The following is a 24,466-nucleotide window of genomic DNA, read 5'->3' on the forward strand; positions in this document are numbered from 1 at the left end:
TTTAAAAGAAGGCTTTTATTGTGAAGGAAACAAAGAAATAGTTCCTCCATCAGCCCTGAGAGCTCGTTGACTCTCAGGCCTGCAGGAAGCAACCAAAGAAAAACAGATAAATACTTAAAGACCATCAAAAGTCCACCACTGATCGGCTCCTTCAAAATAAAACGTCCTGTTTGATCTCTTTAAAGGCAGCCGGTGGTCAAATATCCAAAACCAGAGGAGGGTAACATGCGTCTCTATTGGCTGTCTTTGTTCTGAGCACTGCTGCTGGTTGGCTGATGTGGACATGTGACACGTAAAGAAACACTGCTTGTTATATCGTTGGTTGTCATGGAAACAGAGGCAGCAAAGAGAAAAGCATAAACAAAAAAGAAAGAGAACTATGGCGGCAGAGGTCAGGCAGCGCTGGAGACGGCGAGCTTCTTCAGGTGATCCATGAACACCTGCAGACTGACGTCATCGGTGAGGATGGGCGCGCCCGACTCCTGCAGGTCGAGACGGTCACATGATCATCACACACTAGAAACACGGACAGGTACCTGGCAGGAACAGTCCGAAAGAAGAGACTCACCTGACCCCAGGCGTACATGTTGTTATGAGTCTGAGACGGGTTCACTTTGGAGAGCAGGAAACGAGCCTGAAGGAGAAAAAACACCATCATCATCATCATCAGTTAACCAGCTAATTATCAATAATATGTTAACGAGCGTGCCAGCGCCCCCACCTGGCTGCCTCCGTGCTCCGTGTCGATGTATCTGGGCATAGGGAAGCGAGTGTGCAGCAGCTCCTGGGCGTCGTCTACGGGAGCCTGGAGGAGGTGTTTGAAGTTCTCATACTCAGGCATGTCCTGATAACCGGCCTTCCTCCACTGAGCCACCGTCTGACAGACAAGGAGCAGGGAAAAATAACACACTGGATATAACCAGCCTGGCAGACAGGGAGCAGGGAAAAATGTGCTGAGAATCTGACCCAGCCTGCTCTCTTTATTATTGATGTAAATCATCTGTTTGATGTTGGTGGACTTTCAGATTAAAGCTGATCAGGTTAAACATTAATCCTGATTTATTTAGAGTGCTTTTATTGTGAAGGCATCATAAAGACTTTTATTGTGAAGGCATCATAAAGACTTTTATTGTGAAGGCGTCATAAAGATTTTAATCACAGCAGTAGTGAATCATTCATTACCTTCATAACTGATCTGAGCTTTGAATAAACACAGCTGCTGTTTCACCTCCATGACAGATTATTAGCTTCATTAAACTCACTGATGTGCAAACAGCTGTTTAAGAGCAAAGGTCAAAGGTCAGTCTGCAGGTGTATATGCTGATGTAAAGGTAAGTGCAGACGTACCTCTCCGTGGTAGATGAGGATCTGGAAGAAGGTGTCCATCAGCAGGATTCTGTCAGGGAGGATGCTGCTGCTGTCCAGTAACACCGGCTTAGAGACACAGAGCATTCTGGTCAGGTTCATCTTTACAGCAGAGACTCCTAACTTCCTGTGTAAGCTCTATTTCTGCACGTTCTAGGACACCTCAGTAATGTGTGTGTATGTGTGGGTGTGGGTGGGGGGGGGTCCCGTATAAACAGAGCGCGTTGAGTGACATCGACTGCGGGTGTGTTTGGGTGTCTGGCTCTCCAGGTGAGCTCTTACCTCAGGAGGTCCGTTAAAGGAGTAGGCGTAGAGGACCGGCTGGATCATGATGAGAGCCTGGGTCAGGTCCTGTCTGTTAAACTGGTGTCTGTAGTACGAGCTCTCATCAGGACTGTTGTTAAACACCTGCAGGAACGGGGAGCGCCGCAGGTGGAACATGAACTAAACAAACAAACAAACAAACATCAGAACCAGCGCCGCAGGTGGAACATGAACTAAACAAACAAACAAACAAACATCAGAACCAGCGCCGCAGGTGGAACATGAACTAAACAAACAAACAAACAAACAAACAAACATCAGAACCAGCGCCGCAGGTGGAACATGAACTAAACAAACAAACAAACAAACATCAGAACCAGCGCCGCAGGTGGAACATGAACTAAACAAACAAACAAACAAACATCAGAACCAGCGCCGCAGGTGGAACATGAACTAAACAAACAAACAAACAAACAAACAAACATCAGAACCAGCGCCGCAGGTGGAACATGAACTAAACAAACAAACAAACAAACAAACAAACATCAGAACCAGCGCTGCAGGTGGAACATGAACTAAACAAACAAACAAACAAACATCAGAACCAGCGCCGCAGGTGGAACATGAACTAAACAAACAAACAAACAAACATCAGAACCAGCGCCGCAGGTGGAACATGAACTAAACAAACAAACAAACAAACAAACATCAGAACCAGCGCCGCAGGTGGAACATGAACTAAACAAACAAACAAACAAACATCAGAACCAGCGCCGCAGGTGGAACATGAACTAAACAAACAAACAAACAAACAAACAAACATCAGAACCAGCGCCGCAGGTGGAACATGAACTAAACAAACAAACAAACAAACAAACAAACATCAGAACCAGCGCTGCAGGTGGAACATGAACTAAACAAACAAACAAACAAACATCAGAACCAGCGCCGCAGGTGGAACATGAACTAAACAAACAAACAAACAAACAAACAAACATCAGAACCAGCGCCACAGGTGGAACATGAACTAAACAAACAAACAAACAAACAAACATCAGAACCAGCGCTGCAGGTGGAACATGAACTAAACAAACAAACAAACAAACATCAGAACCAGCGCCCGGGTGGAACATGAACTAAACAAACAAACAAACAAACATCAGAACCAGCGCTGCAGGTGGAACATGAACTAAACAAACAAACAAACAAACATCAGAACCAGCGCCGCAGGTGGAACATGAACTAAACAAACAAACAAACAAACAAACAAACATCAGAACCAGCGCCGCAGGTGGAACATGAACTAAACAAACAAACAAACAAACATCAGAACCAGCGCCGCAGGTGGAACATGAACTAAACAAACAAACAAACAAACATCAGAACCAGCGCCGCAGGTGGAACATGAACTAAACAAACAAACAAACAAACAAACAAACATCAGAACCAGCGCCGCAGGTGGAACATGAACTAAACAAACAAACAAACAAACATCAGAACCAGCGCCGCAGGTGGAACATGAACTAAACAAACAAACAAACAAACAAACAAACATCAGAACCAGCGCTGCAGGTGGAACATGAACTAAACAAACAAACAAACAAACATCAGAACCAGCGCCGCAGGTGGAACATGAACTAAACAAACAAACAAACAAACAAACAAACATCAGAACCAGCGCTGCAGGTGGAACATGAACTAAACAAACAAACAAACAAACAAACAAACATCAGAACCAGCGCCGCAGGTGGAACATGAACTAAACAAACAAACAAACAAACAAACATCAGAACCAGCGCCACAGGTGGAACATGAACTAAACAAACAAACAAACAAACAAACATCAGAACCAGCGCCGCAGGTGGAACATGAACTAAACAAACAAACAAACAAACATCAGAACCAGCGCCACAGGTGGAACATGAACTAAACAAACAAACAAACAAACATCAGAACCAGCGCTGCAGGTGGAACATGAACTAAACAAACAAACAAACAAACAAACAAACATCAGAACCAGCGCCGCAGGTGGAACATGAACTAAACAAACAAACAAACAAACAAACATCAGAACCAGCGCCACAGGTGGAACATGAACTAAACAAACAAACAAACAAACAAACATCAGAACCAGCGCCGCAGGTGGAACATGAACTAAACAAACAAACAAACAAACATCAGAACCAGCGCCACAGGTGGAACATGAACTAAACAAACAAACAAACAAACAAACATCAGAACCAGCGCCGCAGGTGGAACATGAACTAAACAAACAAACAAACAAACAAACAAACAAACATCAGAACCAGCGCTGCAGGTGGAACATGAACTAAACAAACAAACAAACAAACAAACATCAGAACCAGCGCCGCAGGTGGAACATAAACTAAACAAACAAACAAACAAACATCAGAACCAGCGCTGCAGGTGGAACATGAACTAAACAAACAAACAAACAAACAAACAAACAAACATCAGAACCAGTGCCGCAGGTGGAACATGAACTAAACAAACAAACAAACAAACAAACAAACAAACATCAGAACCAGCGCTGCAGGTGGAACATGAACTAAACAAACAAACAAACAAACAAACAAACAAACATCAGAACCAGTGCCGCAGGTGGAACATGAACTAAACAAACAAACAAACAAACAAACATCAGAACCACCGCCGCAGGTGGAACATGAACTAAACAAACAAACAAACAAACAAACATCAGAACCACCGCCGCAGGTGGAACATGAACATGGACCAGGGACAGGTGAGTTCTGGGATGTGGGTCACCTGAGGGTAGAGGGAGAAGGTCTCTGAGAACCTGAAGGAGTTTGGGTCGTCTTTGTGATAATCTCCAAACTTCTGACACTAAAAACAAACAAACAAACAACCATTAGAATCAGGACATGTTTACATCCTGCGATCCTCCTGAGTTAACCCTTCACTCACCAGTCTGATCAGCTGTCTGTCCAACCAGCGCAGAACATCAGGACCCTCCTCTGTCTCCGCTCGGTACACCGCCAACCTAGCCATCAAGATGGCCGCCGCCTCCTGGTCAAAGGACGCTGCGATGCTCTGAATCTGAGTCTGAGCGTCTGCCCAACTGGGGGGAGAGAGGGAGGAATAAATTTATGAATTTGAATCTTTGAAACTGTTTCGCTTTAGCAGTGACAGTGATGGATCTCCAGACAAATAAAACCTTTGAACTAAAATAAGATTTATCTTGAGTTAGAGAGAATAAAGAAGGTTTATAGAGAATAAGATCTTTAAAACCTTTTTTCTCTATAACCTTCTTCTAAGTGTTTAAATGAGTCAGACTAAGAGTAAACCAGTTCATCTCTGGGTCAGTGTTAGTGTGTGTTAGCATGTGAGCAGTCGTACTTCCTGGCTGTGGTGGTGACTCGGATGCGTCTTTGTCCTGATGAGTGTTGGTACTGGGTGACGAACTGGATCGCTCCTCGTCCTCCCTGAGGGATCGGAGCGTTGTGCTGAAACAAAAAACACGCCAACATTAACCAAAGAGTTTACAGAGCAGGCTCAGACATCCAACACTAACCCAGGTTATTATAGAGCAGGGAACATAGAATTACCCCTGGCAGATTCACCCCTCATAGATTTACCCCTCATAGATTTACCCCTCATAGAATAACCCCTCATAGATTTATCCCTCATAGAATAACCCCTCATAGATTTACCCCTCATAGAATAACCCCTCATAGATTTACCCCTCATAGAATAACCCCTCATAGATTTATCCCTCATAGATTTACCCCTCATAGAATTACCCCTCATAGAATACCCCTCATAGATTTACCCCTCATAGATTTACCCCTCATAGATTTACCCCTCATAGAATAACCCCTCATAGAATAACCCCTCATAGATTTACCCCTCATAGAATAACCCCTCATAATTTACCCCTCATAGAATACCCCTCATAGATTTATTCCTCATAGATTTACCCCTCATAGATTTACCCCTCATAGAATAACCCCTCATAGATTTACCCCTCATAGAATAACCCCTCATAATTTACCCCTCATAGATTCACCCCTCATAGATTCACCCCTCATAGAATAACCCCTCATAGATTTACCCCTCATAGAATAACCCCTCATAGATTTACCCCTCATAGAATAACCCCTCATAGATTCACCCCTCATAGAATAACCCCTCATAGATTTACCCCTCATAGAATAACCCCTCATAGATTTACCCCTCATAGAATAACCCCTCATAGATTTACCCCTCATAGAATAACCCCACATAGATTTACCCCTCATAGATTTACCCCTCATAGAATAACCCCACATAGATTTACCCCTCATAGATTTACCCCAGACAGATTTACCCCACGTAGATTTTAGTTGGGTTCATGCCTCTCTTTGAATCCGTTCAGCCTCTTAAACACTGTGATGCCTTCAGGACATTTCAGTATAATCCAGCTTTTTTATATCATTTAGCGTTTTCTCTGAGCCACCGTTTCTCTACAGCAGGAGAGAAAATCCAGTCGCCAGTGGCACTGCCCTGCTAGTGACCTGGACTCCTGAAGAAAGACTAGAGACTGGAGATCTAGACTGGAACCAACAGAGTCCCTGCCCTGGTCTATGGATGATGAAGGTGTGACTGGGACCAACAGAATCCCTGCCCTGGTCTATGGATGATGAAGGTGTGACTGGGACCAACAGAATCCCTGCCCTGGTCTATGGATGATGAAGGTGTGACTGGGACCAGCAGAGTCCCTGTCCTGGTCTAGCTGTGACATGAATAGGAGGACTGTGTCGGGTCATAAAAAGATTTATCTCTCTGCTGATGTTTGACTCTGTTTTAAATATGCGGCGATAAAAATAAAGAGTGTTTGTTCTAGATTAGCTTTTTAAATAAAGGTTAACCTTATTCACTATGATTACTCTCCTCTGATTGGCTGCTGCTGGCCTGAAGCTCCTCTGAGTCTGATGATGATGATAACACGCCTGCACACCTGTTATTACCTGAGCAGGCGGTGTGACAGGTTAACACACACACATGCTGACTGTAAACAGCCAATATCCTCAGTGAGCGTTTCCCCATCATCATCTCAGCAGGTGACTGACAGTGACGCCATGGCAACAGCGCCTCAGGAGACACATGGACGCAGACACCACCCTGCACACCGACCTCTGGCTCACACAACAAACTGAGGATCAGACCTATCACTGACATTGATCCCTGATCGCCTGGTTAGACCTCGTCCTGACCACTGAGGAGCTGGACTACAAGGACAGGCAAGACAAGAGAGGGACAAGAGAGAGACAGGGGAGACAGGAGAGAAAGGAGAGACGGGTGAGACAGGAGAGAGAGGTGAGAGACGGGTGAGAGACAAGGGAGACAGGAGAGAGAGGTGAGAGACGGGTGAGAGACAGGGGAGACGGGAGAGAGACGGGGGAGACAGGAGAGAGAGGAGAGACGGGAGAGAGACAGGGGAGACAGGAGAGAAAGGAGAGACGGGAGAGAGACAGGAGAGAGAGGTGAGAGACGGGCAAGAGACAGGTGAGACAGGAGAGAGACAGGGGAGACAGGAGAGAGAGGAGAGACGGGAGAGAGACAGGAGAGAGAGGTGAGAGACAGGAGAGAGAGGTGAGAGACAGGAGAGACAGGATAGAGAGGTGAGAGACAGGAGAGACAGGAGAGAGAGGTGAGAGACAGGTGAGAGACAGGTGAGACAGGAGAAAAAGGTGAGACAGGGGAGAGACAGGTGGGTCAGGAGTGAGACAGAGGTTAGACAGGTGTGAGACAAAGGTGAGACAGGTGGGTCAGGAGTGAGACAGAGATGAGACAGGTGTGAGACAAAGGTGAGACAGGTGGGTCAGGAGTGAGACAGGTGTGAGACAAAAGTGAGACAGGTGGGTCAGATGTGACAGGTGTATTTTCAGAACAGGAGTCTTTGTGGATTTTGGTTTTGGGGCCTGACATTGGACTGTTATGCTCTGCAGAGCTGGTTTAGACCATCAGGTCCATTTTAGGATTCAGGATGCATCTTCACTGGAACACGTTAGGGCCGGGCAGCACGTCCAGTTTTTAAGATTCATCCCTGAACTTTGAAACAGGATTAACGGTAAGATCATTTATGTTTCTGTTGATCTAAAACATTCCTGTCAGGCCTCCTGCTCAGTAAAAACTGAACAACCTCTAACAGAGATATATGCTCTCAATCAAGGTTCTCATTAGATTTTTCTCTTGGTTTATTGTTAGATATTGAGATTTATCATTCAAATAGTACGATTTAGAACTTTTTAAAAATTTCTTTAGATTTCTCAAAATATATTCATTTTTTAAAATTTTATTTGTATTAACTTAAATTTCTTAATTTCTCTTGAATACATTTTTTTTAGGTTTTTGATTAAAAAATAGGAATGTTTTTAACTCCTGAATTTCATGTATTTGTGATTTTATTTGATTTACTTATTTGTTCCTTTAATCTTATTTTTCTTTATTGATTTTTTAATGCATTTTTTTGTTTGATATTAATTTTATTTTTTATTTCATTAAAAATAGAAATTCAATAAATAAATTCTTAATTGATAATTTTTTTTATTTTAAAATATTTTTTTACTTTAATTTGATGTTATTTTTCTTTATAATTTATTTAAGTTTTCTTTTTAAATTTGAATTTTTTTTAAATTTCATTCAAATATTTGAAATGTATTCATTCTTGAGTTCTTTTATTTCATATTTAATACTTCATCTTAATGTAATTAAGTTTTCTTTTTTGTTTTTTATATATTTATACTTTTCTTTTGGGTGATTTTAAATTTAGTTCTTTCTTTTTGTCTCCTCAGTAGATTTAATGTTTCTGTAGAGATTTTATCAGCATCACAAAATGCACTTGTAAAAATGTGCAGGTGAAATACCGAGTAAGAATCACGTTCTCTGCACTGTAACAGCGGCCTGAAATGGATTTATTCTGCGTTTATCTCACTGAATAAACTATTTCTATCTGCACTTGAGTTACAAACATAAACGTTGGTGAAATAACTGATGAGGAAGGATCATGAGGGCGTGACGGTTATAAAGCGCTCTGCTGAGAATGTTAAAAACTGCCATCCTCCTCTTAATGACAGGCTGCTCCGTCTGCCTGATCCCACCTTTGCTTTGACCTCAGACAGCTGAGAGGTTTTTCTTTATTCCAGGGGAAGGTGAGAAAGTTCAGCAGGTTTATATTCTAGTAAAAGCAGGAACAGCTGAGTGTTGGTAAAGTCAGATATTAGAGTCTAACAGGAGGTAAAGGGAAGTAAATCCTGCTGTAAAATTTGTTTATTCACTTCCTGTTTCCTCTTTCAGACCGTCCTGATGGTGATGATGATAAACCCTGACATACACTGAAGTGCCCGCGGTGTGTTCAGGTACACTAGGCTCTTTCTGTGACTCATCAGACTCCAGTTAATCTCTGTGGTGACCGAGGTCCGAGCGGCGGCACAGACCAGCAGATTCTGGATTTACCGGCTGTTTCTATGAGCGAGAGTTCAGGTGTGGCGCTCACAGCGGAGCACGTCTGTTTTTAACCGGCTACACTTTGATTTTGACTGATTTAAAGTCCGGGGGAAGGTGGAGCTTCTTCTTGATCTCTGTGGAGGTCTAGGATCTAGTAACTCTGTAGACAGTGGATGGACTGAAACCTTCAAATACTGGACTGGTGTTTGGTGGAGGAAACCAAAGAGAGAAGACCTGAGCAGTTCCAGTGGGTTCAGCTGATGTTAATGAAGAGTCTACGGCCTCTGATTTTAATGACCCAGAATGCCGAGCTCTGCTCCGGGAGCTTTAATGGGAAATGCTGCTTCACCCACATAAAGTGAAGGACTTCCTGCTCCACAAGGGTTTCTATTATTAGTGGTTGTATGTGAATCAGGGGGAGGGTCTCTGAGGATGTCTGGATTATATCTTGTCCTGGTTTTGGATGGTGGGGATCCTCTCTGATACAGCAGGACCGTTTTCGTAGTATTCTGATCCTAGATTACAGTCCAGCCTCTAATGGAAGCTTCAGTGACTCTGATAATCCTGGTTTGTTTGGCGGTGGGCTGATGGAGGCGTAGACTGAGGCTGCTGGGATGGTCGGATCTTGATCAGGACTTTCTAGAGCTGTACAGCGTGATATTTAACCACAGTTTGGTGAATAATCATGATGATGAGGAGAAACGACAACTCAGTGGAGGACTGATGGACTTTCAATATGGTGACTTCCTGTTTTAAACTTAATAAATTAATTAATAATTAACCACATATTGGGATTAACCCCGTCTCTGTTTCTGTGACTGTTCCCTGTGGTCAGACAGGGTGGCGAGGACGCCCCTAACCTGGTAGGGTCTTCGATTTATCAGAGCGTCTGATCTATGATGTAGTTTTTGACCTCCTTGGTGTCCCGTATTTGTCTGATGATGCTGGGCGTTGTGAGGACTCTGTACGCCACGCTGATGGTCGTGTCCAGCGTGGCCTCGGTCTGCGGGAACATCCTCCTCCTGCTGGTCCTCCTCCTGAATAAGGAGCTGCGTACGGACACGCTGGGCCTCACACTGAGCTTCAGCCTCAGCGACCTGGCGCTCGGACTGTCCATCATGCCGTTCGGCGTCTACAACAGCCTGTCTCGATCGTCGTGCTGCCACGGCGATGGCGCCCTCTGTCAGGGCAGCGGCTTCATCTTCCTGCTCCTGCAGACGTCGTCCATCCACTCGCTCACCTGGGCCACCGTCAACAAGTTCATGGAGATCTGCTTTGCCCTCAGCTACAGCAGCGTGTGGACAAAGGGGCGGAGCCGCGCCGTGCTGCTCCTGGTCTGGCTCTTCTGCCTGGTGAACGCTGCCCTACCGCTGCTGGGCTTCGGCAGCTACGTCTATAGCGAGTCTCGCTTCCTGTGCTGCCCCAGCTTCACACCTGAGGACAGGTACTTTGTTCTGCTGTGGATGCTGGCAGGCATCGTGGCGCCGATCATCACCATGTGCTCCATGTACGGGTACATCGTCTACGTGGCCACCAAACAGGCCAGGAGGGGGACCTTCATGTGCAACGAGCTGCACTGCTACTACGTTCCTGCTAACAACTACCTGAGGAGCTCAGTCGTCATGGTAACAACCTCCGGTGAGTCCATGCTACACGCTGATTGGTCAGTGCATTTAAAACTGTTTCAGTGTCATTCAATATTTTTCTCTCTTTGACTAATGGTAATTGCCTTCCTGTTTGGAGGCAGAGCTGCTTTTAATTTGAAGTCAGATTTTACTCAGAGAAAAAGGAACCTGTAGATCTTAAAGGGAATAAACTGATTGTACTTTGTTGGCAACTTTTGTTGAAGTGGGTGGAGCCAGCTCACAAAACTACGGCCTACTATTTGGCAAAAAAGGAGGGAAACAGACCCCGGCTTCACGAACATTCAATCTTCTGCCTTTGATGATGTCATCTTTTAATGCCTTAAATCTTCATGCAAAAGATGATGTCATTATCAGACTGTCTCTCTTTGACTAATGGTAATTGCCTTCTCCTCTCTGATCAGATTTTACTCAGAAAGAACCTGATGTAATCTGATCTTCTTTGGAAAGATGATGTCATCCTCTCTGATCTTCTTTGGAAAGATGATGTCATCCTCTCTGATCTTCTGTAGAAAGATGATGTCATCCTCTCTGATCTTCTGTAGAAAGATGATGTCATCCGCTCTGATCTTCTGTAGAAAGATGATGTCATCCTCTCTGATCTTCTTTAAAAAATGATGTCATCCTCTGATCTTCTGTAGAAAGATGATGTCATCCTCTCTGATCTTCTGTAGAAAGATGATGTCATCCTCTCTGATCTTCTTTAAAAGATGATGTCATCCTCTGATCTTCTTTAGAAAGATGATGTCATCCGCTCTGATCTTCTGTAGAAAGATGATGTCATCCTCTCTGATCTTCTTTAAAAAATGATGTCATCCTCTGATCTTCTTTAGAAAGATGATGTCATCCTCTCTGATCTTCTTTAGAAAGATGATGTCATCCTCTCTGATCTTCTTTAGAAAGATGATGTCATCCTCTCTGATCTTCTGTAGAAAGATGATGTCATCCTCTCTGATCTTCTTTAAAAGATGATGTCATCCTCTCTGATCTTCTTTAACAGATGATGTCATCCTCTCTGATCTTCTTTAAAAGATGATGTCATCCTCTCTGATCTTCTTTAACAGATGATGTCATCCTCTCTGATCTTCTTTAAAAGATGATGTCATCCTCTCTGATCTTCTTTAAAAGATGATGTCATCCTCTCTGATCTTTTGTGGAAAGATGATGTCATCCTCTCTGATCTTCTTTAAAAGATGATGTCATCCTCTCTGATCTTCTTTAAAAGATGATGTCATCCTCTCTGATCTTCTTTAAAAGATGATGTCATCCTCTCTGATCTTCTTTAGAAAGATGATGTCATCCTCTCTGATCTTCTTTAAAAGATGATGTCATCCTCTCTGATCTTCTTTAAAAGATGATGTCATCCTCTCTGATCTTCTTTAGAAAGATGATGTCATCCTCTCTGATCTTCTGTAGAAAGATGATGTCATCCTCTCTGATCTTCTGTAGAAAGATGATGTCATCCTCTCTGATCTTCTTTAACAGATGATGTCATCCTCTCTGATCTTCTTTAAAAGATGATGTCATCCTCTCTGATCTTCTTTAACAGATGATGTCATCCTCTCTGATCTTCTTTAAAAGATGATGTCATCCTCTCTGATCTTCTTTAAAAGATGATGTCATCCTCTCTGATCTTTTGTGGAAAGATGATGTCATCCTCTCTGATCTTCTTTAAAAGATGATGTCATCCTCTCTGATCTTCTTTAAAAGATGATGTCATCCTCTCTGATCTTCTTTAGAAAAATGATGTCATCCTCTCTGATCTTCTTTAAAAGATGATGTCATCCTCTCTGATCTTCTTTAAAAGATGATGTCATCCTCTCTGATCTTCTTTAAAAGATGATGTCATCCTCTCTGATCTTCTTTAGAAAGATGATGTCATCCTCTCTGATCTTCTGTAGAAAGATGATGTCATCCTCTCTGATCTTCTTTAGAAAGATGATGTCATCCTCTCTGATCTTCTGTAGAAAGATGATGTCATCCTCTCTGATCTTCTTTAAAAGATGATGTCATCCTCTCTGATCTTCTTTAAAAGATGATGTCATCCTCTCTGATCTTCTTTAAAAGATGATGTCATCCTCTCTGATCTTCTTTAAAAGATGATGTCATCCTCTCTGATCTTCTTTAGAAAGATGATGTCATCCTCTCTGATCTTCTGTAGAAAGATGATGTCATCCTCTCTGATCTTCCTTAGAAAGATGATGAAGCCAGACTGAGCCATCTGTCATTTATGGGGCTGTTGCCGAGGGATGTGGTTGGTGAATGAGTCAGGTTGGAGTGTCCATGTTCTTCCTGTGCATGTGTAGACATGCTCATTAGGCTAATTGGTGACTTTTAATTGGCCTGTGATTGACTGGTGACCAGTCCAGGGTGTACCCTGCCTCTAGTCCAATAATGGCGGTGGTGAGCAGAGTAAAACATGGATGGATGTGTTTGTGTATGCTTTAACCACCTGCAGGGACAGTGGGGGCTCCCAGTCTCTAGCACCGTTATTTTGGGGGCATCTGATGTGAGCATGCTCATGAGGGTTCACTACTGTCGCTCTGGCCTGGCATGGATGCTAACCATGTAGACATTTTTCAGGATTAATGTGCACAGCAGCTTTTATTTCAATGTTGTATGAATGTGGAACTGTGGAAAGATGAAAAAGGACCAGGCCTTTTATTGAAAAATCTGCATTAGTAAATAACCGACAGAAACAGTGTGTTCTCAGAGCAGCCGTGGTTGGAGGGCATACGGGCGGATTATTTACAGGAGCCAGAAACTGTAACAAAGGCTGTGGATTTTATGGTTAATCTGTCAGGATTACAACCAAACTGTCAGTGAGCAAACAGCGCCCAAAGAGCACGCTCATAGAACTAAACACAGCCGCTAGAATCATATGTGCACGTTGCCATGACAACAGGAACAGAGAGAGGACGTGGCATGGAGATAAACTCTGAGCTGCATAGACAAGGCGATGAGCTGAAGGTCTTCTGAAGGTCACAGTGATTGTTCCTGAGGTTCAGCGTCTATATTTACCGCCATGACTCGCCGTCATTACACTCATTATGGTGACACGCAGTGATGTCATGACCACGGCGAGGGTCGAAGCTCACTGTAGCTGCTTTAAGATGGAGTCGATGACACATGAGCAACACTAAAGTCTCAGGATTCATCATCACAGAGTTATTTTACGCTCTAAGAAATCAGAGAACTACAATGCCCATGAGTCTTTGCTACAGCAACCAGTCCACAAAACTCAGCAACTAGTCCAAAGACTGGTGCAGCAACTAGTCCACAAAACTCAGCAACTAGTCCAAAGACTGCTGTGCCAACTAGTCCACAAAACTCAGCAACTAGTCCAAAGACTGCTGCAGCAACTAGTCCACAAAACTCAGCAACTAGTCCAAAGACTGCAGCAGCAACTAGTCCACAAAACTCAGCAACTAGTCCAAAGACTGCAGCAGCAACTAGTCCGCAAAACTCAGCAACTAGTCCAAAGACTGATGCAGCAACTAGCCACAAAACACAGCAACTAGTCCGCAAAACTCAGCAACTAGTCCGCAAAACTCAGCAACTAGTCCAAAGACTGCTGCAGCAACTAGTCTCAAAACTCAGCAACTAGTCCAAAGACTGGTGCAGCAACTAGTCTCAAAACTCAGCAACTAGTCCAAAGACTGGTGCAGCAACTAGTCCACAAAACTCAGCAACTAGTCCAAAGACTGCTGCAGCAACTAGTCTCAAAACTCAGCAACTAGTCCAAAGACTGGTGCAGCAACTAGTCAGCAAAACTCAGCAACAAGTCCAAAGACTGGTGCAGAAACTAGTCTCAAAACTCAGCAACTAGTCCAAAGACTGGTGCAGCAACTAGTCTCAAAACTCAGCAACTAGTCCAAAGACTGATGCAGCAACTAGTCCACAAAACTCAGCAACTAGTCCAAAGACTGCTGCAGCAACTAGTCCGCAAAACTCAGCAACTAGTCCAAAGACTGCAGCAGCAACTAGTCCACAAAACTCAGCAACTAGTCCAAAGACTGCTGCAGCAACTAGTCCACAAAACTCAGCAACTAGTCCAAAGACTGCTGCAGCAACTAGTCCGCAAAACTCAGCAACTAGTCCAAAGACTGATGCAGCAACTAGCCACAAAACACAGCAACTAGTCCGCAAAACTCAGCAACTAGTCCGCAAAACTCAGCAACTAGTCCAAAGACTGCTGCAGCAACTAGTCACAAAACTCAGCAACTAGTCCAAAGACTGCTGCAGCAACTAGTCGCAAAACTCAGCAACTAGTCCAAAGACTGGTGCAGCAACTAGTCCACAAAACTCAGCAACTAGTCCAAAGACTGCTGCAGCAACTAGTCTCAAAACTCAGCAACTAGTCCAAAGACTGGTGCAGCAACTAGTCTCAAAACTCAGCAACTAGTCCAAAGACTGCTGCAGCAACTAGTCAGCAAAACTCAGCAACAAGTCCAAAGACTGGTGCAGAAACTAGTCTCAAAACTCAGCAACTAGTCCAAAGACTGCTGCAGCAACTAGTCAGCAAAACTCAGCAACTAGTCCAAAGACTGGTGCAGCAACTAGTCTCAAAACTCAGCAACTAGTCCAAAGACTGCTGCAGCAACTAGTCCGCAAAACTCAGCAACTAGTCCAAAGACTGGTGCAGCAACTAGTCTCAAAACTCAGCAACTAGTCCAAAGACTGCTGCAGCAACTAGTCTCAAAACTCAGCAACTAGTCCAAAGACTGCTGCAGCAACTAGTCAGCAAAAATCAGCAACTAGTCTAAAGACTGGTGCAGCAACTAGTCCACAAAACTCAGCAACTAGTCCAAAGACTGGTGCAGCAACTAGTCCACAAAACTCAGCAACTAGTCCAAAGACTGCTGTGCCAACTAGTCCACAAAACTCAGCAACTAGTCCAAAGACTGCTGCAGCAACTAGTCCGCAAAACTCAGCAACTAGTCCAAAGACTGGTGCAGCAACTAGTCCACAAAACTCAGCAACTAGTCCAAAGACTGTTGTAGCAACTAATCTAGTTTTTAACAACCAGAAGTTGCATGGAAATTCCTATACATCAACTTATATTGCACAAAAACATTGGCAATGATTGTAAAAATCTGACGTGACTTATTTTCAAAGCTTTGGTATTTCATTTATTAGAAGAACCCAAGTCCTGAAAATGTTGTCAACCTTATTGCGCTAACAGATTGCTGTGTCTCTCTCAGTGTGCTTGCTGGTGTGCTGGTTGCCTTACATCTCCGTGTGTCTCTATGAGACGTTCAGCGGTAATCAGAGTCCTCCGGTGACCGCCGCGCTCTCTGCCTGGTTGGTTCTGACAAGCTCCGCCCTCAACCCATGGATCACCTGTATGACTCAGACGTAAGTCACATGGTTCAGCAGGTAACCCCCGATACAGGATGATACAGCTAAAGTGCTGTTTAAATCAAATGGACATTTATTTCCCATCATCCTTTGGGAGCAGCATCTACAAATGTCATATCTACATCATCTACTTCTGTCTGTGTCTGTAGCAGGTACAGGGCCGCCGTACGCCGCATCATCCGCAGGCTCCTTCAAATGCTCCCGTGTTCTGAGGCACCTCTGGAGTCCCGCCCCCAAAGCTCCGCCCTTCATCTAGACACAGCCAATCGCATCAGCACAACGACGACAACTACAGCAGCCCCGCTTCCTCCACCATCTCCAAAAACTCCAACAACGCCGTAATGAGGCGGCGCCAGCTCTGCTGTCATCATTCAGACACAGACGGCACCAGCAGACGCACTGCACTCTGGGAAATGTAGTTCAGACTCTCAGTGTTCAAACCATAAACCCGAGGTTGGTCGTGATGAGGACGACCCTTCACACGGGACACAAGACACAACCGCCAGGTTTCTGTTTCTACTCATCTGACCTGCAAACGTCCTCCTCAGACCAGACCCAGTCTGAAGACTTCACCCCAAATCCAGCTCTCTGCGGTCCTCCTCAGACCAGACCCAGTCTGAAGACTTTACCTCCAAGACTCAGATCCAGTTCCTGTACTGGTCTACAGCAGCATTAAACCTGGTTCACAGGAGGATCCTGATCTGGAATCCTGAGAGTAGGCAGTCGAGCCGTTCTGGGTAATCAGAGAGGAGACGATGATGTTCCTGATGATCAGCAGATGAATCTTTAGAACTTCCTGTTCATGGAGGATTTCAGAGTTCAGCTTTCCTACAGCGAGTAAAAATATCTGCGACAGACTATCAGAGAAAATTGTCCAGAATGTGGAATTGAAGTAATTTCCTTAAAATGTTGTGAAAATTTTCTATTAACTGCTGAGGAATTTTTATGGAGATTTCAAGGAGTTTGGTTTGATATTACCAGGAATTTGTTTGGAAGTTTTCAAGTATTTGATGGAAATTTTGCAGATAAGTTTGTATATTTTAGAAAGTTTCATTGGAAGTTTATTGATTTTTTGGGGGGCATTTTCATGGAAATTTGGGGAATGTATCTGTAAATTTGGGGGAATTTGATTTGGAATATTTGGGTTGGTGTCCTAAAAAAAATTTCCAAGAATTTTTTTGAAATGTCAGTAAACTTGTTTGACTGTTTAAGGGATATTTTTGAAAATTTTCAGGCATTTTTATGGAAATTGAAGAAATGTGTTTTGGGTAGCATTTTCTGTTCAATTTTTAAGGTATTTCTGTGGAAATTTCAGTGCATTTGTTTGGGTGTTGGGGGATTTTTTTGGGTATATATTTCTAATTTAATGAGATATTCTAGGGAAAAACATGTACTGGACCGTTAAGGCTGTATGACAACGCTTCACTAATAAATTTGGGGATTTTTGACAAAACTGTGACACTTTTAAAACATGCTGCAGAATTTTACAGACATCTTTGGTCATTTCTGTGGATTTTAAAGGAACATTTCCACTAAATTCAGCCCTTTTAGTGTAAATGTCGCTGCTTTCCTTAACGGTCCTTGTGGTCCATCATCTAAACTAGTTTGTCTCTAGATTATTTCAGGTTTCATGGAAACCTTAAATCCCCAAATGGCGGCCCTCGGGCCAGGTCCAGCCCACCAGCAGGTGTCATCAGGCCCGCGAGACATTTGGGAAAAAAGAAGGAAATTTTAAATTATATATTCATTGTCAATATTTACTTAGGTGTTTCAAATGCAAGTTTTCACTAACTTATCATGATCTTTCTATAATCACAGCAAGGGAAGGATGTAATACTCTGCAATAAATGAGTTCAATATGGAACAGCGAGCTCTCTGCAGAGCAGGAGGAACATCCTAAAAAGACTGATTCACCTCAGCTCAGCAAACATGCTGTCTAAAAGCGTCTGATACAGGCTGCATGACTTGTAAGACTGAAGGAGAGGGATTATTTTGTCTAATTTTGGTTTTTCTTTTTTAAGATGAAGAATTAAACCACCGTGCACGGCTGTACAGACTCTCATAGAGTCCAGCCCTGCTGCACCTCTGACCAGTTTTCTACATCTCAGACCTTACCGGTGTCAGAGGTTTTGCCTTTTAAAACCAAACTTCTATCTCTGTGAGGGATTAAAACAGCAGCTCTCAGGATAGCTAACACTTTCCCTGTGTTATAGTCCGTCAGCCACAAACACAGACATCGTATCTCACTTTGGTGACTCAGTTCAATCTCCAGCCTGATAAAATCACTAATTATAAAGAATCTGTAATGCCAAACTAATATCAACTACATTTATTTACATACGACTTCATTTCATGTCAACAAGACGTGCAGTTATGGTCCTGATCACTTACATTTAAACGGGACATCGTTTATAAATCCTGTGGCATGTTTAACTCCAGGTCTCATCAAACGGTAAAAATGACTCTCATAACAATAAAACAGATTCTTCATAACCAAAAATGTAATCCTAATCTGGACACAGGCTGTCCTATGACTGGAGAGGTCGGCATTTTTGGTCTTGGTGCAGCGCTAAAAGGCTTCAAAATTGAACGGAGATGCGCCACTTCATGACACGTGCAGTGATCTCAGGGAGATTCAGAGAGAACGGACACGCAGAAGAACGACTGCTGGAGCTCAGACGTGTTTATAGGTCAAGGTTTTACTCAGTAGGTGAGGGTTTGGAGCTCTATGAGCAGTCAGGGAAACATCTCCTCAGGATTCTCCTCTCTTTCTGGACTCTGCACTGATCCCAGGTCAGGTGAAATAATCTGAGGGTCTGGTCAGATATTTTGGACAACAGGTTGCCGTTTTAAAGCCATAAACAGTCATGCTGAATGAATGTTAATAATGAATGTTCCAGTCTTGTAAATTTAGCATCAGTGGGTCTTAAAAACATTAGAAATGCGAAAAAATTGCCACCTGATACAAGGACATCATGACTGACCTGTTTAGATTACTTTCAAGTAAATCCTGTCTAAAGTAGCTAATTAAGACATACTGTGTGTGTGTGTGTGTGTGTAGTAAAAATATTTAAAAAATTGCAAATTAGAAATATAAAAAATCAACGTCTGGCCCTCGGCTTTCTGTCCATGAAACATTTTGGCCCTTGAGAAAAACTAATTGGGGAACCCTGCCTTAAACTGGTCATTGCTGGAATGTTATTAGCCAGGTTCAGCCAAAAAGGAGTTTCGGGTTGACCTCAGACCACCTGCAGGTCAGAGACAGGTGACGTTTTCATACCTGGTTGACGACCTCGAAGTAGAGCGCCAGCGTGGTGCTCGGGTCCAAACCGCAGATCTTCCACTGACAAGTTCCTCCAGTCCCGATCTCCTGAACGCCGAGACACAACAAAGATGAACTTCATCAGCGTGCAGCTGCATGTGTGACTGGAGCTGAGTTAACATAAGATGTTTTAAGGTTTATTAAAGTCGCCTACTACAGTCTACTGATAGCAGAAAAGGATGGAAAAGCACAAACATTCATTCCTCTGCATTGCCGTTTGCATACAGGCCAGTCTAGATCCCCAGTTTTCATTCCAGTCTGACCAGTCTGTCTAAATAGTCTGTCAGTGTGTCCCTTTAAAGCATGTTTATGACACCATCAGGGAGAAAAGCCGTTAAAGAGGCCCTGTTAGCCTCTTAGCTGGTAGCTAATTGTCCCTCATTCACTCTGATGAGCATGTAGAGACAGTAAAGCAGAGTCAGAGCCTCAGAGAGGGTGGATGGGGGCTGGTAGAGTCAGACAGAGAGCTCTGGTATCACTGAAGACGGGCTGTTGATGCAGACGGACTAAAGTGCCGTCAGCTGGATCTGAATGACCAAAGCTCATCCTGGATCTGTGATGCTTCACTGAACCCCAGAGAGACAGCGCTGCTCTAAAAGGCGTAAATGATGTTGAACTAAGACATCTCTGACAGTAACACCATGCTCTACAGGTCATTTAAACAGAGCCTTGTTCTTTTTGCTGATTAACACCAGGCTGGTTGCTGCAGAAGTTGTCTGCTTAGCTGCTGAACCTGGACAGGTATCTGCAGAACATGCCACAGCAGAAAGCCTGGGGCGGTTCTTAACCCTGAGAGGCTCTGTCCAGGTGAAGGTGTTCATGCGTGATACTCACGTTCTCAGAAACACACGGTCCTTTAGCGTTCAGAGTCACACACGGCCCGATGGCTCCTGACACTTTGATTTCTCTGGAGGTCTGAAAAAGAAGAGGAAGTGGCTCTGTTTGATCCTGATGGCTCCATAAAATAAAATCATCTGATGTGCAGCCAGCCTGATGTGATGATTCTGTACCTTGACCTCCAGCGCGGCGCCAAAGGCCATCTTAAAGGATCCCTGGACGTCTTTGGTGAAAACTCTCTGGAAGGTTTGTTTGAACAGAGACGTGTTGAAGGAGTCGGCCATCACCATGTAGCCGCTGCAGACAGCAGGAAGCAGAGACAGCGTTAAAGTAGGCTAAGGTCTCTGGTTCTATCAGACTCAGTCACAGCGGGGGCCCAGGTCTGAATCTAGGTCTAACCCGAGGGCCCGACAGGGAAACATTTTAGTTATTTAACTTTAACCATAAACTGTAAACGTTTCACAGGTAAATAACTAAGGGGGAAAACCTGATGATAAACGACATTTGTTTTAGAGTCAAAATGATAAGTTCTCAGAATCTGAGATAAAACCTAAAATATTATTTCAAAAGGTCAGAACACAAAAACACAAGTCAAAATAATGTTTTCAAAAGGCAAATATATGAGATAGAAAGTAAAAATCATGAGTTTAAAAGGTTGACACATGACTTAAAATTTAACATTGTGACTAAAAGGTCAAAATGTGAGATAAAATTCTAAATCATGAGTTCAAAAAGTCAAAATATGGGATTACAAGTCAAAACAAGGGGTTAAAAAGGGCAAAATATGAGATTAAATTTGAAATAATGACCTTGAAATTCAAAATCGAAATCTGAAAGTTCGCAATATAAAATAAAAAGTTAAAATAATGTTTTCAAAAGGCAAATACATGAGATAGAAAGTAAAAATCAAGAGTTTAAAGGTCAAAATTTGAGATAAAATCCAAAACCATGTATTTAAATATAAAATATGAGAAAAAAAATCAAAATATTGAGTTTAAAAGGTCAAAATATGAGATAAAAACAAAATGAGAGTTTAAAAGGTTGACGTATGACTTAAAATTTAAGATTGTGACTCTAACAGTCAAAGTTAGGAGTTTAAAAGGGCAAAATTTGAGATTAAATTTGAAATTATGATCTTAAAATTTCAAAATATGACTTGAAATTCAAAATTGAAATCTAAAAGTTTACAATATGAGATAAAAAGTCAAAATCCTGAGTTTAGGTGATAATTTTTAGATGCAAATTGAAAATATGAAGTGAAAACACAAATCCATGTCCCTCCCTCATTCCTGACTTTCTCAGTATTTTTACTTTTTAAAATTTTTATGGCTTAAAGGATATTTGAAATCTTCAAGGTTACATTTTTATTCCTATACTGGAGGAAATCTGCAGACCTCAGACCTGCAGGCCATGATCTAACGGGCCAGATTTGGCCCCCGGGCCTTGAGTTTGACACCCCTGGATTAGAAGAATGAGCGTGTTCTTTTCAGCTGCTGTAGATGTACGGGGCACAGTTTCACAGACAAACTGGGATTTGGTTTACCCGGTATGGTTGGAGCAGCACTTCATCTCCAGCAGGCCGGTCTGGTCCAGAGCGCAGGCGTAGATGTCGATGATGTGACCGTTAGTGGACGCTCTGTTAGCCAGAGCCTCATAATGCTGCGACACAAACACAGACAGGATTAGTGGAGGAACGTCAGCCCTTAAAGCTCACAAACTAACAAACAGGGATCAGGATGCCTTCAGCTCTCACACCACAGCCAAAGCAGGGACCAGAAGACCCCCATGCAGTCTGATCAGGAGCTACTGGACTGTTCAGACGAGTGAAAACGGTTCTGCCTCACCGTGGAGTCCACTATTCCTGAGAGGCCTGATGTTTCACTACCATCTCTCTACTGAGCATGCTCACCTGTCTGATCCAGTAGGGGGCAGTATGCATGAATAGCAGCTCTACTCACTGACAGGTTCGCTGCAGTGAACGCACCAATCACCTCCCTCTCCCTCACCTTGGTGGCTTTCTTCATGAACTTGGCGTTGTCCTTCTCGATGTCGTGCCAGGACCTGATGGGGGTCTTCAGCTCGTCTCCCACCACCATGCCGGGCCCCTGCGTCGCCGGGCCGCCGATGAACGTCATGATGCGAGCGCCCGTGTTTGGAAAGGTGCACTGTGGGTAAAACAGGCTGAGTGTTAATCAACCATTAAGCCTGAAGTGTCCTGAATCTAAACTCCGCCTTCCTCACCTCCAGCAGCCCCACGGCGATGGACATGGCCACGCCCAGCGACCGCAGAGGCCTCTTCCCCTGAGTGACAGGCCACGGGTCACGCTGCAGCTCCCCCAGCAGGTCAGTGAGGTTCATGTCAATCTTCTGCACCGGCTGAAGGAACCTGAACGCATCGCAGTACGGTTGTCAACATTTCAACATGTTGATCTCTGTTTGTAAATCAGACTCTACTTTACTTTAACTCTGATGGATCAAAAAGTAAAAATAATAAAACAACAACTCTGATTTAGAGAGAGAGCACGGTCGGGGATCATAAACATGAGTCCTGAATGTCTGCTATTAGGGGACTAAATGCTGCAGAGGTTGAGAATCTACATGTGGATCTGGGACTACCTGCAGACCTGTTCAAACTTGTTACAGAGTTCTGAAGTTCTGGGTTGCAGCGACGCCTCAGGCCTCCACTACCTAAATTATAGACCTTCTGCCTCTCTGCCATGAAAACCTCCAAATGCTGAGAAACTGCTGCAGTTTTCCTTTTGTTCCTTGTTTGAGCCGGGTTTTTAGCTACTGCTTAAACCGGGGTCTCCAGGTCTTAGCAGAAAGGTGCTTCACCTGTTGGAGAGGGGCTGGGGGGCAGCTTGAGGTCCTCGTCCCTGAGCGGCTGAGGGTTTGGTCAGACCGAGCATCTCCTGAAAGGCACAAAGAATCATGAGTGAAGACTGAACCAACACCACGTTTGCAGGTTTTCCTCCATCCAGGTCAGGGTGATCCAGATCTTTGATCAAGTCCAGAGACTCGGGACCCCCTCCCTGGATGAATGGAGACCTGCACAGACCGATAAAGCCGCTCCTGAGGCTCCTACCTGCAGCTGCTTGGCGTTGAGGTCCTTGGTCCCTCTGAACACGTAGCTCTTGGAGATCCCCTCACAGCCCAGCTCGTGGACCTGGACCATGCGTCCGAACGTGATGAGGCCGACGAGCGCCGTGGGGGGCAGCAGAGACAGAGACATCTGCAGAGACTCCTTTAGGGCCTGCAGGTCCTCGTCCTCCATGCACGTGTCGACCACGTAGAGGAAGACCAGCGGCATCTGAGGGCCGCGCTGGGGACGCACACGACAGTGGGTCAAACATCCGCTCAGCATGAGGTCGTCGGCGTTTTACCTGTGCGTGACCCTCACCTGGACGACGTACTCGATGGTGGAGAACTGCGGCAGAAGCTCTGCCGGCTGGTTCACCTCAGAGATCCCGGCGTACGACGGAGGAAACTGAAACGCAGCGATATGCCAACGTGAGGAGAAAACAGCTGATCACATTTAACATGACGTAAAAATAAACATGTCTGCCCGTCTCCAGCGCCACCATGACGGCCTCCATGACAGAACGAGTCCTGTTACGACTCTAAAAGTGCCGGTTTAGAGCTAACCTGGCTAACAGCTCACCTGGTTCCTCTGGTAACAGAAGTTACACGCCCACAGTTTGGCTCTGTAGTCCACCTGGCTGTAACACAAACACAGGTGAGTCTTAGACAGGTGAATGACTTCATAACCAACGTTCGTCTGTGACATCACCAGGCCAAGCGTACCACAGCGGGTTGAGCACGGCGCGACAGGTGGCCCGGCTGCAGAGAACCGGTTCGTACTGGATCGGCGGCAGGTCGGGCCGCTCCTTCAGCGGCGTGAACAGAAACGGGACCACCATCATTTAGCTATGTAAACGCGTTCAGCTGAACCGCGCTGTACGATCCTCATTCTAGCGATGTAAACTCTAATCGCCATGACAAACCTGGGAAATCAGTGTCAGGAAAAAGCTGTAAACTCAGTTTACAGAGCAGAAATACTGAGTACATATCTGACATTCAACATCTAATAAACACAAAGTCCTCCAGCACTCTACACATTACACAAAAACAACCAAAATATTTCCACAAAAATACTCAAAACAGAAATATGATTCAGTTTAAAGTTAAATGTTGTATTTTAATCATC

General features: G+C 44.1%; 1 protein-coding gene across 1 annotated transcript; it reads right to left on the reverse strand.

Moving 5' to 3' along the window:
* sec23a (Sec23 homolog A, coat complex II component) lies at window positions 1–24,194 on the reverse strand (the record flags this gene model as incomplete). The annotated part of the gene is given in 19 exon segments (XM_041813159.1): window positions 1–482; window positions 569–634; window positions 722–877; window positions 1,348–1,434; window positions 1,648–1,809; window positions 4,417–4,494; window positions 4,576–4,729; window positions 5,008–5,114; window positions 19,381–19,470; window positions 20,257–20,337; window positions 20,433–20,556; window positions 21,803–21,918; window positions 22,266–22,424; window positions 22,501–22,645; window positions 23,095–23,171; window positions 23,345–23,581; window positions 23,660–23,746; window positions 23,921–23,978; window positions 24,064–24,194. Coding segments are annotated over 19 exon segments (2,205 nt in total), but the record flags the coding sequence as incomplete, so codon positions are not given.
* Window positions 24,195–24,466: the final 272 nt, after the last annotated feature.

The sequence above is a fragment of the Cheilinus undulatus genome, linkage group 18, assembly GCF_018320785.1.
Source record: "Cheilinus undulatus linkage group 18, ASM1832078v1, whole genome shotgun sequence".
Classification (NCBI taxonomy): domain Eukaryota; kingdom Metazoa; phylum Chordata; class Actinopteri; order Labriformes; family Labridae; genus Cheilinus; species Cheilinus undulatus.